Source organism: Sciurus vulgaris (assembly GCF_902686455.1).
Source record: "Sciurus vulgaris genome assembly, chromosome: X".
NCBI classification, from domain to species: Eukaryota; Metazoa; Chordata; class Mammalia; order Rodentia; family Sciuridae; genus Sciurus; species Sciurus vulgaris.
Window position 1 is genome coordinate 45232025 of NC_136471.1, and position 18395 is coordinate 45250419.

General features: G+C 37.4%; 1 protein-coding gene and 1 long non-coding RNA gene across 13 annotated transcripts in view; one reads left to right on the plus strand and one right to left on the minus strand.

The window, feature by feature from the left end:
- NRK (Nik related kinase) overlaps nt 1–10062 on the minus strand; it is a 128996-nt gene extending 118934 nt beyond the window's left edge. Inside the window, exons 1-2 of one of the 3 annotated variants that reach the window (XM_079124950.1) lie at nt 8511–10062; nt 696–761 (exon numbers count right to left, since the gene is read on the minus strand). In XM_079124950.1, coding sequence (XP_078981076.1) covers nt 696–761; nt 8511–8567 — 123 coding nt within the window. In that variant the 5' untranslated portion in view covers nt 8568–10062. The remainder of the gene's footprint in view (nt 1–695; nt 762–8510) is intronic. The other 2 variants (XM_079124948.1, XM_079124949.1) reach the window with 2 other exon arrangements.
- LOC306651963 overlaps nt 1–18395 on the plus strand; it is a 318748-nt gene that overhangs the window by 162864 nt on the left and 137489 nt on the right. For 7 of the 10 annotated variants that reach the window (XR_013761263.1, XR_013761264.1, XR_013761265.1 and 4 more), the window contains one exon: nt 2651–2773. The exons of 1 other annotated variant lie outside the window; for it this stretch is intronic. This is a non-coding gene — a long non-coding RNA (uncharacterized lncRNA). Of the gene's footprint in view, nt 1–2650; nt 2774–7098; nt 8465–12822; nt 17051–18395 lie in introns of those variants that run through there. 2 more of the 10 variants (XR_013761271.1, XR_013761272.1) reach the window with 2 other exon arrangements.

Genomic DNA, 18395 nt, shown 5'->3' on the forward strand with positions numbered 1-18395 from the left:
TTTCTTTATTTTTTGTGTGTGCTTACTTATGTGGATTTCCCCAACCCCTCTACACACATACACACATACGTTTCTCGATCATAAGCCTGGGAAAGGCAAGAATCTCAGTCTATTTTGTTGAGTGCTTTATCCCTGGAGGTTAATGGAGTGCCATAATTGGGACTTAATTTGTAATCATTAAATGAATGCAGGATTTTTCTTGTTAGATTCTTCAGCAAACTTTATTACACACACACATATGCACACTCATGTATGCAGTGTGATAGAGAATTTTATAAAAACTTTCCTTTTTATAAAATATTCAGTTTAAAGTTGAATGTGGATAATTAGAATGACACATTCAATTATAATATAAAAAGTAATATTATTTGGGTACATCTCATTTGAATAAGTTCCCCTTTGCATTAGCAATTTTATTAATTTTCTGCTAATAATTTTTAGAATATGTGTTGCATTTGTTGCTTCAAGATAGATTTACTAATCCATCCATTTTGTGAGGTAGAATCACTAATTCATCTCTTTAGTAACATTAAACAATAAGTTTTACAGATGTCATTAAGCTATCTTACTTTGATTCATCTCTCACAGTGAAATGTCATGTTTTTACATTGTTTGACTTGCAGTGTGAGGGTTCAATTCATAATTATTTTTGTTATTATAAAATGATGTGTAGTACATAATCTAATCTCACTTACCAAGTAGATTCTTCCATAAGTACCAAGGCCAATGGTTTTATCTAGTGAGAATATTCCAGTTGGATCCTGATAAAAGCAAAGATAGAAAAAAAGATGTTAATGTTCTTGAGAAAATTCCAATCTACCTAATTTATTCTTTTAAAACTTACATTTGAAGAACCTAAGTGTCATTTACCAAAAAGTAGGCATGTCATAATATTTTGGATAGATACTAATCATTTATAAAAGAGAAACAGTGGCATGAGCCTTAAGTAATTGTGTGTTTAATTATAATAAAACGTTAAATGCATACAATTATGTGAAGTTGAGGAACATTCATGATGCAATTGGACAGGTAATTCAAAATAGAAATAAATTGACTTACTTGCTATTGAAGTAATCAGTTAGTATCCGTTTTTGAGTGCTAACCAGATAGGCAAAAAGTTTAACATATAGCAAAAGCATTAGATATTGGATCCAAAGTCTACATGACTTATTTATATTATAACTCTTTAATAATGTTTTATTAAGTGCATTAAAATTATACATAACATTGGGGTTCAACTTGACATTGACATATATGCATGAATATAATTTGCTCCCCTTCAGTCCCCCATTTATCATCCTCTTTTACACCCCTCCTCCCTCCCTGGATTCCCCTTCCTCTACTGCTCCTCCTTCTAGCTATTTATTGCTCTTAAATGGTCCTTCATAGATAAAGGTGAAGTTAACTGTGGTATATTCATATATGTACATAGCAAAATTTTGTCAATTTCATTCCACATTTCCTCGCTTTTCCTATCCTCCTTCCCTTCCTCTACTCCACTGAGCTTTATATTCATGGAATCCCTTCCTTTTCCCCTTATTTTGCTCTAGCTTCTATACATGACAGATAACATTCTACACTTGAATTTCTGGATCTGGCTTATTTCACCTAGCATGATGCTCTACATCCATTTATTGGCTCAAGCCATAATTTCATATTTATTTATAGCTCAGTAAAACACCATTGTGTGTGTATATATCTATATCTATATCTGTTGACAGGCACCTTGGCTATTGTGCATTTTGGTGCTTTAAACATTGATGTGCCTGTATCATTATAGTATGCTGATTTTAGATCTTTTGGATATTTACCAAGAAGTGGGATAGCTGAGTAATATGGTAGTTCTATTCCTTGTGTTTTGAGGAATCTCCATATTGCTTTCCAAAGTGGTTGTACTAATCTGTAGTGCCACCGACAATGTATGAGTGTACCTTTCTCCCCTCATTCTTACCAGCATTTATTATTATTTTTATTCTCAGTGATTGCCATTCTAACTGCAATGAGTTGAAATCTCAATGAGGTTTGATTTACATTCCCTACAATAACTCTTAAGATAGAAATATCCTATTTATATGTGAATAACAAAGCAAGATAATGACAACAAAAGAAGAGCACCTAAAAAAATAAATATTATTGGTTTTGTTTTTAAATATTAATCTTTACATCAGCTAAATGCCTTTTTATGACACAAGTTGATATTTTCTGAGATTCAAGCTTAATATGACATCATAGGAAACAAAACATATTCATGGAAAGAATCCTAAGGCTACCCTATTCATCTTCAAGCACTATTTATTTACCTGTAAGTATAGGTATCCCTTGTTTGTTTTCCACAAAACAGTGCTTTTTGAATTTTTACTGTTTGAATTCTAAGACTACCAGTCTATTTTAATATTTAAATGAGACATGAGTAGAGGCCAGCTTATACAAAGAATGGTATATCTATTATACATAGAAACATGTACATAGAAACTTTGACAAGTTCTTGGATATTCTACTTACTTAAAGAACACAAATATTTAATCCCATTAATAAACATTTTTATCACTATGACAAAAGCAAATTAAACAGATAAACTATTGAATATATGCAACATATACGAATGAAATTGCAGACTTCTTAATATTTGCCCGAAGTTTGTGTCATCTAGCAAAATTGTCATAGGAAAATGACACAGCTCTGAAATTACTTCAGTCAACAAATATTCAACTGGATGGAGAGTCAGAAGATTTGAGTTTTAACCCCAGCTCTGCCATTAACTCCATCACTCTGGGTAAGTTATTTATTCTCTCTGGAATTCAGTTTCCATTCATATAACATGAAGGTGTTGTGTTAGGTGATTTCCAAGCTCTAAAATTCTATAAAAAAAGTAATCAGTTTCTACCATTCTAAAATCCAGATATTTCCACTGGATTAATATGGTCATTTTTAAAGCAGCAGCCTACTTTCTCAAAATCATCATCAAAATTAATATCAAAATAGAGTTATAAGTATAAGCAAATAGGGGAGTATATTCCCAATGAAAATGATAGTTTCTTAGGATGACATTATTTAGGTATCGAGACGTAAATATAGATTTTTATAGTGCCCTTGATATTATGCTTATCATTTTTGCTATAATTCATTGCAAGACTTACCGGTGAAAGTCAGGCAATAAAGAAATTATTAAACGACCAGCTTAGATACTTTATCACTTTAGCTTATTTTATTGAAGGACATTATTAAAGAATGTATTTTTAGACATTAGTAGTTTTGAAGAACAACCATGGTGACTTTCAGAAGATTCATACATGTTAACTGATTCCTATAGGTAAACCATTATTTGTTATAATTAAGGCTGCACTTTAGCTGAAAAAGATACCATCTATTAGAGAATTGTGGTTTTGTGTATACAACTTTTATTTCTGAATCTCTGAGCACAGTTAAACTTCTTTAATCCTGTTTCTTCCCTTCAATAACATATGCACCTTATACTTCAATTTGTACTCAGTGTGTAATTACTTTAAAGAGAATCCAAGGAAATGTACTGGAATAATAAAATGCCTATGGATTTATAGAGGCCTTATTTTCTCCATATCTGTGTTGTCAGGAAACTGTTTCCTGTTCACAAATAACCAAACCATCTTTGTTGTATTCATGCTCACACTGAATAAAACATTATTTCAAAAAATGTCCTGCTTTTAAAAGCAGCTCAGCTTAGTACTCATATATTGAAAGACTATATTGTTTTCATTCATTTTATGTATTATTTTTATTTTCCATCTTGAAGCTACTATCTGTCAAGGCAAAATAGCTGTCAAATTGGAAAAAAGTGGGAAGAACTGTGCCGATTACTAAGTTAATAATATCCAATTTCTTATATCATATTTTCCACTTTGTCAGAGCAAGTTTATTCTGGGCTCCCAAGGAAGGAAGCATTGAAAATAATCTCTCTTTTTGATCATTGTGAAATTATGAGGTCCACATCACAGGCATTTCCATATTATTCGAACCTTTCCTCTGCCCTGCCACACTGAGATAAGAAAGTCAGAATAGGAAAGATATATCTATGACTGCTATATCAATTTGGAGATTATTCGGAGTTTCAGTAGGCTTTGTGTTCCATTTGGGTAATCTGTAAAGCTTCCCTGTAAGGGAAATTACTAAAAATCATAGTTTTAAAATATTTGGAACTAAAAAATTTTAGACAAATATTTTTGTGATATTTTCTACCTGTCTATATTAGCCTCTGCAATTTAAAAGTCCAAGTATGACTGTTCCCTGAAATTCAAAATTTTGGAAAATCCCGTCTATCTTCTCAATTCAAGGGGAGAGGAGAAGGAATGCGCACCTTGATGACTAATTTTAATAAGGGTGGGGGTAACTGGAAGAAAAAGAACCACTAGAAGGCAGTATTTACCAGTCAAGGGAGATACCATCAAAGCAGTTTGATCCACAAAACCGAACATGGCAGAGATTAAAGAAGAATTAGGAACCAATAAATGGTCACCCAAATAAGTAAGGAATTTTAAATTTAGGATAGTAAAAAAGGAGTATGAGAGAGTGACCCAGTAATCAGAAAACAAAAGGAAGGAAAGAGATTGTGCAGTACCTAGAATGACATAGCAGAAATTTTCTTCTCTTGTTTTAAAAATTGGAAACAGTGATTTTATGAAGAGTTTAAGAAAAAAAAACTAAATATGGCGGCAATGATACAAAACATGTTAAAATGACATTCAGGGACAGTTCAAGGAATTTACTTCACAATTCAAGAGGAATGTTTAAAAAGGAAATCTCTTCCTATAGATGAGTGCTTCTCAAACTGTGTCTTGCATAGACCCCCTCTCCATAAGAATCATCTGGAGAGTTCTGTTAATAGTACAGATTCATTGGGCCTAACACTGAATTTTGAAATAAGAATTTCCTAGGATGGACTCCAAGATGCCCAGATGATTCCTCTCTACTGTTTTTGTGTACTAACATGAAAAACACATCTTTAGAAAATGGGGAAAAGACTGAGAAAATAGATTGAAGTACAATCTCAAACAAAGGTGATGCTCTAATATGTAATGGAAGATAAATATTTTAATCCTTGTAGACTTGAAAGTTAAACTGCTTCCAAACAGGAGCTAAAGGACTTTGTGAAGTTGGAACTTTCTCATGACTGTACATGGAAAGCAAGTTTGTTCTGGGTGGTAGGGAATGGGAGAGTTGGCAGTCATATTTAAATATAAACCTAATGTAATTCAAATATAGTTTTGGATCATGTACTATTTCAGATCACCTCTGCCACTATCATCCTCAAGGCCTGTCTAATCCTGACCCCAATATAGATTAGGACTACACATGGCAGTGTCAAATACCAAGGCCACAGCCCTGAGGAATGTTATTACCATACTGGGCACAGAAGGCAAAGGGGACAATCATAGTGAAAGACATGCCAGATTTGGAGATGAAGAAATAGTTTCCAGTCCCAAGTATTGAGTGACACAGGCATACTAAGGGGGAAAATAATCACACACACACACACACACACACACACACACCAGGTATTGCTGATGGGAAAGGTGAAAAAATACACACAAACAAACACACATAAAGAAAATATAAAATCAAAAGGCTTTGCAATGATCTTCTTTTCGAAAAGGAACCACAAGCTGCAAATTTCTGCACTTTCTATTTTTTCTACCTATAAGGAACATTTGTTGAGTAGGAAATCAGGAACAATTACAGCAACCCATTAATTATATAAGCATGACAGAATTGACCTATTGTTCACTGATATTAGTATTAACCCTCTTATGACTTGAGAGTATTATACAAAAAATTTTATAATTATATATTAAAACTCTTAATTGTAAATATTGTATAATTTTCTCCTTTCCTGCTTCCCCAACTTTCACTCCTGTTTAATGTATGAATTTGCAAATATTATCTAGTAATAAAAATACCAGAAACTTTCCACAAACCACTTTCTTTAAATCTCAGTTCACACAGCAAGCCTGTTCTCCCTCAAGGTTTTTGTTTCCCCTTGTGGTCATTTATCTGGCCAGCAGCAGAGCATATAATGTATGAACCTTAAACTAGACCAATATTTAATTATATTTCTGTATGCTGCAGGATAATTTTTGATCAATTTGCCAGGCCAAGATCTGAACCTCCCCTCATTATCTGGCTGTTGCCAAACTGTATTACTTGATATTGGCAGATGCTAATGTTCTGACCTTCACATTTGTCCTATTGAGGATAATTATTGTGAGCGATACCACCATATGCAGGTTTCTTTGCTTGCTTCATCGTCTCTCCTTTGCATCAAAATGCAAAATGCAAACTTCCACACAAATTATTTAGATAACCTTTCTTCTCTTCATTTATTTTTACTTCTTTAAAGGGTCAGGAAATAAGTCAAATGTAAAAAAAAATTCCCAAATCATCAGCATATAACTTAGTCACCAAAGCAACGATAACTTCCAAATATCTAAAAATGTGACATAAAGGAAATTCTGAAGTGTATGTTGCTCTTACACTACATATCCCTTAGAGTTTGGATATGGGTATTTGGGGAGAGGAAAAAGTCATGTATAATTTGCTCAGAGTGGACAACATGGTTCCTTATAAAATTTATAAATTTAAAAATTTTGAGAAATTGAGGGCTTTTTTTGAGATTTTCATGAGATTTATAAAATGGGACCAAGCATTGGTGCCCTAAGGTTTTGTGTCTAGTACTCCCTACTCCCCCTACATTACAAATCAATCTCATTTGATCCCCTCCCCACACATTACCACCCCTTCCTAACCTTCAGAAAAGTCATACTCCACCAATATGAAGATTGCAGTCTTTCTGAATATTTCCTGGACTCTCACAAATTATTATGTCCCAGGGCCATGACCAGGTCAGTTAGTCTAGGCTATTTCCCCCCATGTTTTGTGGCAATAATATTTTTACTTCTTTTTCTCTTTGGATGTGGAATTCCCTGCCTGATCATTTCTATGAGGCCTTTCCCATTCCTCTCTTTAGTCATTTTTAGAAAGGAGTTTATTTCAGTTTGTCCATGTGTGGTTTCACATGTCTGCTCTACTTTGCTTTTTCTTCTCTCTCTCTTCCCCCACCATACACAGAACGTTGGAGAAGTGTGATGCTCCATTGGAAGTGAATCTTTATCTGAATATGAAAATTCTATTCAGAAAATAAGCCACCAATTAAGGCTGCCACATTCCAGAAATCTTATGTGCACATTGTAAAGAAGGAATTTCAGGTGCATGTGGGGCGAAAAAAAGTTCTATGGTAATATTTTATGAGGCTGCAACAATAATTGCAATTCTAATATTTGTAATTCAAAATGTTTGTTTTGAGGTTTGTTTTGTCAATGACTGAACAATTTGCTAAAACGTTACTCATGTATATTGCCTCCCTCCCCAGACACAACATTCTTGTATAAAATATATGGTGAAGTTTAGGGAATGCCACATATTTTGCGGGGGTCGGGTATCTGCCATTGTTATGAACACAATCTTTAAATGCCAAATATAAATAAAATTAAGGCAAAGAGACTTTGAATAGTCTTATAACCTCAAGGTTAATATTTAGCTTTTCCCAAAGCAAGCAGGCCACTGCCCCGAACTACAGATGCCTGGGGATCATTCCAGCACAGTGCCTGCTTATTTCCCTTTCTGAGAGGCCAGGGGCCCTTTGCATTCAAGAGAGGGTGCAAGTGAAATGCCAATCTAAAAAGGGAACTTGAAAAACGGATTTGGGTGGGATCCAATATCAGCCAGAAACCAGATGCCAATGAAATAAACGAGACTGCTAAAATAATAAGTCTGCTAATAACAGTGGCGATAATAGCTCACCAATCAATTAGAAGTGTGGGCAAAAAGATAACCCGCATATGAAAATCACGAGAAAAAGCTAAGTCTGGTTAGCTATGGAGCATAATACAATTTTTTAAAAATGGGGATGTGCAGAATAAACTTCTCTCCCAAGTGGCGTCGAGTTCTTTTCCCTCCCGCAACACTAAATCGGGAACATTGTCCTGGCGAGAATAAAGTTTTAGAAACTATTAGAAAGTGAGAGAAGTTAGTCACCTAAAAGTAAAGGTCACCCTACGAACAGGCATCTCCGCTGGCAAAAGAAGAAAAAGACTGGGGCAGCCTGTTAAGAGGAAGGAGTGCTCTTAGGAAGTCAAGCGACTTCGCACTTTTTGGCCTTTCCTGGAGTTCCGCTGGGACAGGTACCCAAGCACCGCTAGACAAAGCAGGCTACCTTTAGAAAATGTACCACTGTTTAGGGACCACTGCCACCTTTTCTGCCCCACCGCCCCCCCTTTCCCTTTGCTTTTTGGTGGAGCTTGACGCGGTCCCGGGTGCTCAGGGGGTATATATTCCTCCTGCCAGTTTCCCAGGTCCACTCCCGCGCCTGCTGTCCAGTCGAAGTCCTGGCCGACTCCTGCTCCAGTGAGGCTGCTCTTTCCCTTGTGCTCAGAACTTGCAGAAATAGAGTACTTGGTGGGTGACAGGCGTCCTCCACTTACCGGCAAGTGGCCCAGATCTGTGACCTCCTTGTCCCTCCAACCCCCAGGTCCTGCCATGGCTTCCAGAGGAACAGGAGCGGGCGACAGACTTGGGAGCGCGAGGGGAGTCAGTGGAAACTGACGAGAAGTTGAAGGGAGGAGAGGGGAAGGGAGAGGGCGGGAGAAAGGAGTGGGGATCGGGTTTGTGGAGTGGGAGATAGAGGAGGGGAAAGTGGAGGGCAAAGAGCTGCGAGTGGAGGGAAGCTGAAGTTTGAGAGGCGGGAAAGCAAGTTTGGTTAAGGCAAGAGAAGAGTTTGAGCGTTGGTCCTGGAGAAGAAGCTAGAGGGGTGCTCCGCAGCCAGAGCGCAGTGTCTGCCCCAGCAGGGTGCGCCTCTTTCAGGGTGAGGAGGGGGGCGGTGCAAGGAGAAGGGGCCCGGGAGCAGCTCGAAGGGGATTGGTGCAGCGTCACGTCGCCAGGTGGGCAGCCTCGCAGCGGGGAGGCAGGCTAGGGGGGCCACTAGCCAAGGGAGGTGCTGAAGGACTATAACGGTTTGCTAGCTGGCCTTTCTCGGCCTTCACCCCGCCCCCGCCCTCTCGCCCCCTCCCAGGTCCACTTCTGTGCCCGCCGCTCCCGCCCCCGCTGGAGAGCGTTCCACAGGAAACTTTTTCTAGGCAGCTGCCAGCCCCGGAAAACCGGTCCCGCTCTGCGCCGCTCCCAGTCTGGGCCCCACTGCTCTGCCACAGTCCAAACAGCCCTCGTCTCCCCAAGAAACACTTGTCTTGTGACTTTTCTACTAGTCTATTTTCTGTTTCTGCTCCTCTGATTTTACTGATCCATTTATTGCAAAAACTCATCAAGTTAGAGAAGGAAAAGACTTGCCACTAGATTAGGGATCAAACCTAGGCAAGCCCTTGTTTGAGCGGAGGAGTGGAGCCCTAGGGCTGCCACAGCTCGGCCTTCGAAGCCACTAGCAGAGGGTTGCGCAGAACGGACAGAGACGCTAGAAACTTTCCTCGAGGCGGGCCACATCTCCTCTGGCCCGGGGGCTAGTTGGTACTAGGCCCGGGTCGTTCACTCGGAACAGCACCTGTTCACAGGTGCTTAGGGTAAAGAGAGACTGACAGTCTCTGCAGCCCGGGCCGCCCTGGGTCCTAAATTTACAGACGCGGCATTCGCATTTCGCTGCGAAAGTTCCTGCCTGCTTCCCAGTTTCTAGCGTTCGGGCCGGGTTTCATTCATTCGAACATTCAGTGCAAAACCTTTCCCCGCGCTCATGCTGCTCGCCTCTGCTCCCCGCCCACCCCAGCCAAAGCTCAGGTAGGGCTGACAGAAGGTTTAAAAGAATCGGACAAAAACGATTTAGCCTTAAGTTTGGCGCCCCTTGAAGCCTTTATGGTAAAGGGAGTCAGTGCGGAAAAACAAACCACATTCTAAGCTCTTCTTGCACTGCAAAGAGCACGTTAGAAAATATCCCGAAGCCGCTTACTTTTCCGGGAGCTCACAGACTGCATCGCGCTTATCCTAACGCTTGGTCGGAACGCGATGTGAGGGGTGTTTATTGCCGTTTCTTTTTAAATTATTTTTTAACCTTCTCTAAGAAGTTTTATACGAATAATTCTTGCCACTGATTTCGCGCTCACCATTTCTGACTCACTCTTCTAACTTTTGTAATTATTATCTTAAGCGTTAGTGGGTTTTATTTTTTTCGTGTCTATTTCACTGCCTGAGTTTGACCTCTTTACATTCCTAAACCTCGGAGTCTCCGTGAGCTGCGTAATGGTCACAGTCTGCCTGAGGAACCCGGTCTCGCTTAAGAAAATTATCTGTTAACGGGTGCGGAGAAAGCCAACCACCACCTCCCCCCCAAAAACAAACCTAGGTGTCCTGGATCGAATTTTCTTGTTAATTTCAAATGTGATATTTACTATTACAGAAATTACATTTTCCAAGAATTCACATCTTGATAACTCCACCACACACCACACAAATCTTGTCCTTTAAAACAGTTTAAGAATTCCTTGGTGATTAGTAAAGTTCTTATGGATCTGCTCTAATGTCAGTATGAAAATTAGCATTTCATAGCTAGAGAAGGGCAAGTGAACCAGTTAATAGAAAGATGCACTTTTATATACACGTCTAGTTTTTAGAAATAGTCACCAAGCCAATAAATGAATTTAAAGAAACTCTAAAGAGAATCTTCACTAAAGAAAAGAAGCGTTCACAAAATCACCTTTATAACAATGTGGTTTCCTGCGTGTAAGGTGTGGGGAAATGCCCCGTGGTCCCCATGGCAGACTGTTTTAGCCTGTCTAAGGGGGCAAGTCCAGACCATGCAAAAGAATCCAGGTTAGATCACTGGGCTCTCTAGTTGTAAGCCTCAGTGGGAGGCTAGCGGCTTCATGACTCCATAGGGATTAGTCACATTACCGGGAGAGACCCCCCTGGGTAGGGGGAAGGGAAGCTAGGTGTTTGACCAGAACGTGACAAAGAACATACATTTTTAAAGTTATTTTCAAGAAAAAAAGGAGGCATGGAAGAACATGGAAACTTTGCCTTGTAAGCTGGCGTTATGGGAATTTTTGTGGCTTACTTGCGAAAGGTCAGCAGGGATAGCAGACCAGAAGGCAAATAGATGGCCCCTAAGCGTGAGGCTCAGATTAAAGTACAACCCTGAAATAGGGAACTTACTTTACAACTTAGGACTTCTCCTCCCCTCACCCCATAATCAGCATCTCCCCTCCCCTCTCCTGAATGACCCTCTTTTTTCTTTCCTGATATCAAACTCCACAAAAATAATCCTAGTCTGTACAGGGTCCAGGAATTTGTCAGATTGTGTTTTAACCACAAATGATCTCTCTGGCAGCATTATGCATCCCATATTTTTCTACCCCTTTCTCTTCCACTGCATTCGGTTATCTTACAGCCCTGGACTCTAACTTTTGATCTTTTTTATTTTTAATAGCTACAGTTTATTGAATGCTTACTGTATGTTCCAGACTAAGTGATTTGCATATATTCTCATTTAATTTTCTTAAAAATTCCTGGTTATTAATTATTAGCCTAGTTGTTGCATAGGCAAGACTCAGAGAGATGAAGTAGTTTCCCTAAAGCTTCACAGCTAGTAATTAGAGGATTCTGGCTTCCAACTCAGGCAGTCTGACTCCAAAGCCCACTTGTCAATGACTGTTGAAGGACCTGTGCATATTTTGAGACTGTGTGAAGAGGAGCCAAATTCAAAAAGCCTCAGGGTAGGAGAGATCAGATGACATTAGTTAGGCCCCTAAGCTATCCAGTTCCCCCTTCCCGGTTTCAGCCCTCAAGCCCTCCTAACAGAAATAACATGGACTTTATAAAAAGAAATGGAACCCAGTCATTACCTAAGAGTAGCCAATGACTTCCTGAGCAGAGATCACCAAGTGAATCACCTCACAGGAGAAAATCATGGATTTCAAGCTTAAGAATCTTTTAGAACAAAAAAACCGCAGCACTTTCAATACTTTAAAAACATAAAATTCCATTCCTATTTCTTTCAGAGAGATTTTTTGACTGGGAACAAACCTTACTCAGTGAGGACTTGAAGGAGGCTGTGTTTGTGAGCAATGGTGCTTAACAGACCTGAGATACTAAATGGCAAAGTTACAGCCAGTTAGCTCAGTTGGTAGGAGTACTGTAAACATGGTGTCAATGGCATGGGTTTGATTCCCCAGGGGACCAGTGTGCATCTCTCTATTCTTTGCTCCTCGATAACACCTACCCTCTTGCCCATCAGTGTGCCTTTTACTGGAAAAGCAACTTTGAAATCAGTACTTCCATCTTTATACACAAAGAGCTATGTTTTCATCTTTTCTTATAAGCGGCTAATCACCACACTCTGGAGAAATTATACTACGAAGACATGTGTATCATGAAAAATATAGATTCAAAAGATTCCTGGTTGTTTTTTGTTTTTTCTTCTTTGTTTTCTCACATACACATTTAGGATTTGTAATATATGTTAATAGATGTGTATTTAAAGATTGAATCTCACAAAATTCTTTATTAAATTTTTCAAGCATAATAGCCTCCTCCTTATTTTCAAAGAATAACTTCCAAGGTCCCCAGTGGATGTCTGATACCAAGTATAGTATTGAAATCCCCCCCACATATATATATGTGAGTTTTTTTTCCTGTACATATATACCAAAGATATAGTTAGTTGATAAATTAGATGTGGTAAGAGACTAACAACAATAACTAACAATGAAACAGAACAAGTCTAACAATATACTGCAATGGAAATTATTTAAAACTCATGAATTGTTTATATCTGGAATTTTCCACTTAATATTTTAGATCATGGTTCACTGTGGGTAACTGAAACTGTGGAAAGCAAATCTATGGATCAAGAAAGACTACTGTACACAAAATTTCCATCACTTGTTGGATTTCCTCTTCTCTGATACCTCACATGTGAAAATGAATCAATGTCTCACAAACTTCTGTTACTACTAATTTTCTGTCTACAACACTGGGTAGGAACAGTGAAAAATGTTATATGGTAATCTTCCTGAAAAGAGTGTTCACATATCTGTGATTCCAAACATTCCAGGTTCAATATTTTCTAATATACTTGTAAGTGGCTGAGGGAGCCTATATATTTGAAAGAGCCTCAAGAAGTCACTAAACGGAGGAACCTTCTTTGGGAACCACTTGGCTAAAGGCCTTTCTTGACATTTTCTTTCATTATTGAGACACTTTTGCAACTGTAGGATTTCTACCATAGTTCCTAACACTCTTATTGCCACTACTTTTTGATATTTCCTATGTGCCTCTCCTCTACCTAATGTTTCTCAGGATAAAGGTCATGAAATATGACTTCTGACCATAGTTTGAAAAGCTTCTGTTTGCTTGTCATGGAATGCTCTTAAGCTCGGTATGATTCAAGCTATGCTTGTTTCTAAAATGGGGCCCTGGAAATTTGATCCTAGAAGAACACAGGTCTCGTAGCTATTGAAAACTGGAATGCCACTCTAAAAAAGGCAATTGTTTTATAAAGAGAACTAAAAAGGGGAAATTAAAACAAAAAGTCAGATAGATTTCTGAAGTTGGTTTTGAGGCTTTCTTTTTTTTCCTTAGATTTTTCTCCCTTTAGAGGCTATAATAATTTGTTCTTGACTTTCCAGCTCAGCAAATTTAGGATATCCATCCATCCACCATCGCTTGACACAGAAGTACATGGGAACACATTTACTGTGACAGTAATGAATCTTAAGTTTCAGTTCCTCTCACCTGCAATTCTAAGGCCTTAGAAATGGCCCTAGTACTTCTGAATAAATAATTTAATATTCTTTTTTCTAAGAAGTGGGCTTCCTAAATTATAAATGCTTTAAACTCAACAAAACTTGGATTTAGCCCTGAATATACAACATAAAGAGAACACAGTGAACTTGAGAAGTATGTGTGTGTGCATGAGTGTCTGTGTGTGAAATCTCCATAATATCACTGAAGCTTGAAAAACTAACAGTTGCAACTGGAAATGCAAAACTAGATAATATGATTACTAAAAGAATAGAAGTTCATAAGAGGAAGTAGTATTAGCATTGAACTTTAAGAAATTACTTTTCTATGTAAAAAAGGAATACATCGCATGAGCAGGATGGATATCCTATTGACTGAAGATATAAAAAGAGAGATGAAACAGATGTAATTTTTAATGAGTATATGTCACAAAATTTCCTAAATCCAGATTATAACAGTTTAGGGGAGAAAATAGTAATAATAATATATTTTAATGATTTAAATTATTAAATTAGAAATTTTATACAATTAATATGTGCTTATTGTTACAAGTCAAAAGTGAATGTTGCCAAAGGTAATAATCTTTACATTCTCCATTCAATCATATATATCCACCACTACTCCTCAAAATAATCAGTATTAATAATTTGATGTATATCTTTATATGGTTCTCCATGGCTGCAACTGTTGTGTAAACACACAGATGAAAAGTTCTCAGTCCTTGTTCTTTCCTTCTGTTTTAATTTTTAAAACAAAAATTAGACCACGCCATTCACAGTTTCTACTTAAAATGTATATCAACAAATTCTTCTCAAATAAAATATATAAATTTAATTCATCCTGAAATTATTCACTTAAATTTTTTTCTAAGAAAAAAAGTAAAACATAAGAAGTTCATAGATTTACATACTCACAATTTCATTTATTAAAAGATAAAGGAAATAGAAAAGTTGCCTCTCTGGATTTAATTCGGAGCAATAAGGAAAAGATAGTGACCTAAAAATTATAAACTATGTGAGATAAACCTTGTAAACTATTTTGGACATTTAAATAGAGAAATATGTGAATTCTGGGCATAGTCATATACAATAGAATTAATTGTCAAATAAAATAGAATTAAGGTGTCTTAAAATCATAATATATTCATGCATGCATATGTATACAGAAGTATCCCATCCATCTCACATTCAGTAGAAATCCTTCAATACAGGAGAATATATATACAGATAAATTTTATTGTGAGACACTATACAAAGTTTGGAGAGGAAAATGCATTCATAGGGAATACACAGCTCTTGTGCTTAGGGGAAAATATGTAGACTCAGAAAAATGACAGATTTAAAATTGAAACTACAGTAACAAAATTTTAAAAATCTGCAAATGTGGTTGTTTTGGTAGTCTCTGAAGCACAGTCAAAGGGCCACAAGTTTAGAAGTAAGCAAAATCTCAATTTTAAAAACAGGAAAAATGAGAGATTCCAGAAAGTATATACTAATACATTTTATGTTAATTATAGGGTAAGATCTCTCAGAATATTATGAAGATGGCTCCTGAAAGATATTTCCCATGAACAAGCAGAGACTTACTAATAATGTACCATGACAAATTGGTTTATTTTCTGTTTTTAATGATGCAATAACAAACCGTCAATATAATCCCCAATGAACTAGGTAGGCATCCTGGTATTCACCTTATGTGGTTTCCTCCCACATTGAATCAGGCCTTGCCCTACAAGACTGATAGCATGCAAAAGAAATGGTCTTATATAATTTATAAGTTTAAAGTCATTAAAGGCTCCAAAACTTCTAGCTAGGTCGTTCAGATTGCTGGGCATGTGGGAAGCCATTTGCCAGATCTTGAGAACATGGAAGTAGCCCTGTATATTCTAGAGTAGCACTGCCAAATGGAAATTTCTGTTAATATCGAACATGTTCTATATCTATATTGTATGACAGCCACTAGAAATATGTGGCCAAGTGTTTGAAACATTATAACTTCAGGACTGAAATTTAATTTTATTCAGTATTTTAAGATAAATTTGAATTTATACAAACGAATATGATAATGGTCAATACAACTGTCTAAAATCCAAGAAATCAGATTTGTTAAACTTAAGAGAAAATAAATAGAAAACTAAGGACAGAAACTCTAAAATGAACATGGTTCAGATGTTTTATTATCCTTGACTCAGTGTTCAATTTATTTATCAACATTTTAGGTGACAACATAAAAGACACAAATATAACTTTTGTTGATGAACTCAAACTTGGAAGAATTAGTAATTTATAGTTTGATGGTAGTTTTCTGACCAGGGTCATAGAAAGAAGGGAGTAGAGCTAGGGAAGTGATGGGGCTGATACATGAGTTAGTTCTTAGGGTTAGTTCAAAGGAAAGGGTCCCAAGGCCAGAAGAGGGTAGGGGAGACAAGCAATAAATTGGGCCTAGGTTTGGGAGGCAGTGAAGCAGAAAAGCTGAGAAGATAAAACTAGAGATGAGACTGGAGCTGACAGGAAGCTAGAATGATGAATGAGCATAGGGTTAAGAAAAGGAGACAGTGGGTAAACTGAAATGGAGCAAGGAATAAGCACAGAGGATGGCCAGCTCATGCTGAATTTTGGCTGCCTCGTTTCTCCTGTTGTTTTTGCTTATGGCTTTTTGCATTCCCACTGGGCTTGATATGGAGAAATAAAGCCCACAGGTCCATTCTGGAGAGAATCACACTATGTAAGAGCCTGGAATTATTGTCCTAAACCAACCAGATAACATTTTACAGAGATAAATGTGAAACTCTCTAGCTAAGTTTGGAAAACAAACAAGTCCATAAACATGGGATGTGAGAAAACTAACGTAAACAGGTAATGTTAATCTAGTGTTGCAGTGATACCAGAGAGACCAATAAAACACCCTAATCAAGGGTGATTGTCTGAATTGCACCCTATACTGAGTAAAGATATTTGAGGAGGTGTGACTATTTCAGAGTATTGCAATTTAAACAATTGTAGCTGTCTCCAACCAGGGAAATAATTTGGAAATAATGATGTATTTGGAAGGGTTGAGGGTCTGGAGGCATATAGCATTTTGTACAGAAGGCTTAGGGAGATGGGAAGCTATCCTCAGATAATATTAAGTAGGGTATTGTAAGGAAGGAAAATCAATAAGCTATAAAAAGATAAAATTCAGAGAAATTAAGTGAAGAGCATTTTAACAACCATTAGTTTAAAGAATTTGCTGCTTTATAGAGGAGAGATTTCTCTATAACTGGAAATATAGACTAGATCATCAATGGCCCCAGAGTTCTATTAAAAATCTTGTGGATTAGAAGAGAGATTGAACTAAAGCAACTCTGTCTTTTCCAAATCAAAGAAGATACACAACTACTATTCTATTTCTATGTTGTGGTCTCTCACTACTTAGCTAGAAGATATTGCTATTCTCTTTCTAGTATAGGGGCATGTACTAGCCCTAAGTCACACCCACAAAACCACATTTTATATAAGGTCACAGAACAAATGCTACCCACAGTTAGAATGCAAAGGCATAACTAGCTATTTTTACATGTGGAGCAAGCAGCAAGCAATGCAAACATCGCCACCACTCCTTCCCTCTCTCCTTAACCTCCTCCCACCCCCTAGGCACTACCATGTTAAGTGCACTCATCACATTCTGCAAATATCTACTTCCATCTTCTCCTTTTAGCTCTTTGTAGTATTGGAATATTGAGGAGGGTCTTCAAGGTCAGTTAGTGTGAGTATGCAGGAGGTGACTAGTGCTTCACCTCTGAGATGTGTCTGAGTGATTATACTACTCACCAAACTATAAGTTATGGGACATATCCAATCATTTATTTATCTTAGAGTGCTTCCAGGGGGAATCTGTGGGAAAGGGTGGTGTTGACCCACATGATACACATTCTCCTCCATGCAGAATGATGAAATCATAAAGGTGGTGGTATTTTTAAAGATTATTCCCTTTATGTACTTCTTAAAGTATAGTAGTCAAAACATCATTTACAATCAGGGATGTGTAAAAAAAAGTTTCCTCAGTTGTTCATTTTACTAGTATTAGTTAGATTTTTATCTCTGTGACCAAAATACCTGACCAGAACAACTTACAGGAAGAAAAGTTTATTTTGAGCTCAATTTCAAAGGTTCAGTGCATGTTCAGTTGACTCCAGAATTCTGGACTCAAGATGAGGAAGAGCATCGTGGGAGAAAAGCATGGCAGAGGAAAGCTGCTCACATAATGGTAGCCAGGAAGCAAAGGAAGGTGGTGGGGGGAAGCCAGGGGAATAATTCCCCAAGGGTGTGCCTGCAGAGTCCTACTTCCTACAGTCACATCCACCTGCCTACAGTTAACACCCAGTCTTCCATTCAATTTATTTCTCCATTCAATGGATTAATCTACTGACTAAGTTACAGCACACATAATCAAATCATTTCACCTCCTACATTAACAGAGGAGTTTTTGGAAGACACTGTGATATCCAAACAATAGCATTAGCAGTTTGGGATTTTTATCTTTCCATGTCTTTTTTTTTCTGTTCAGACATATATATGCAAATATACACAAACATAGTCTTTATTTCCTTGATATTTTTCAAATATAAGAAGTTAGATTCATACTAAATT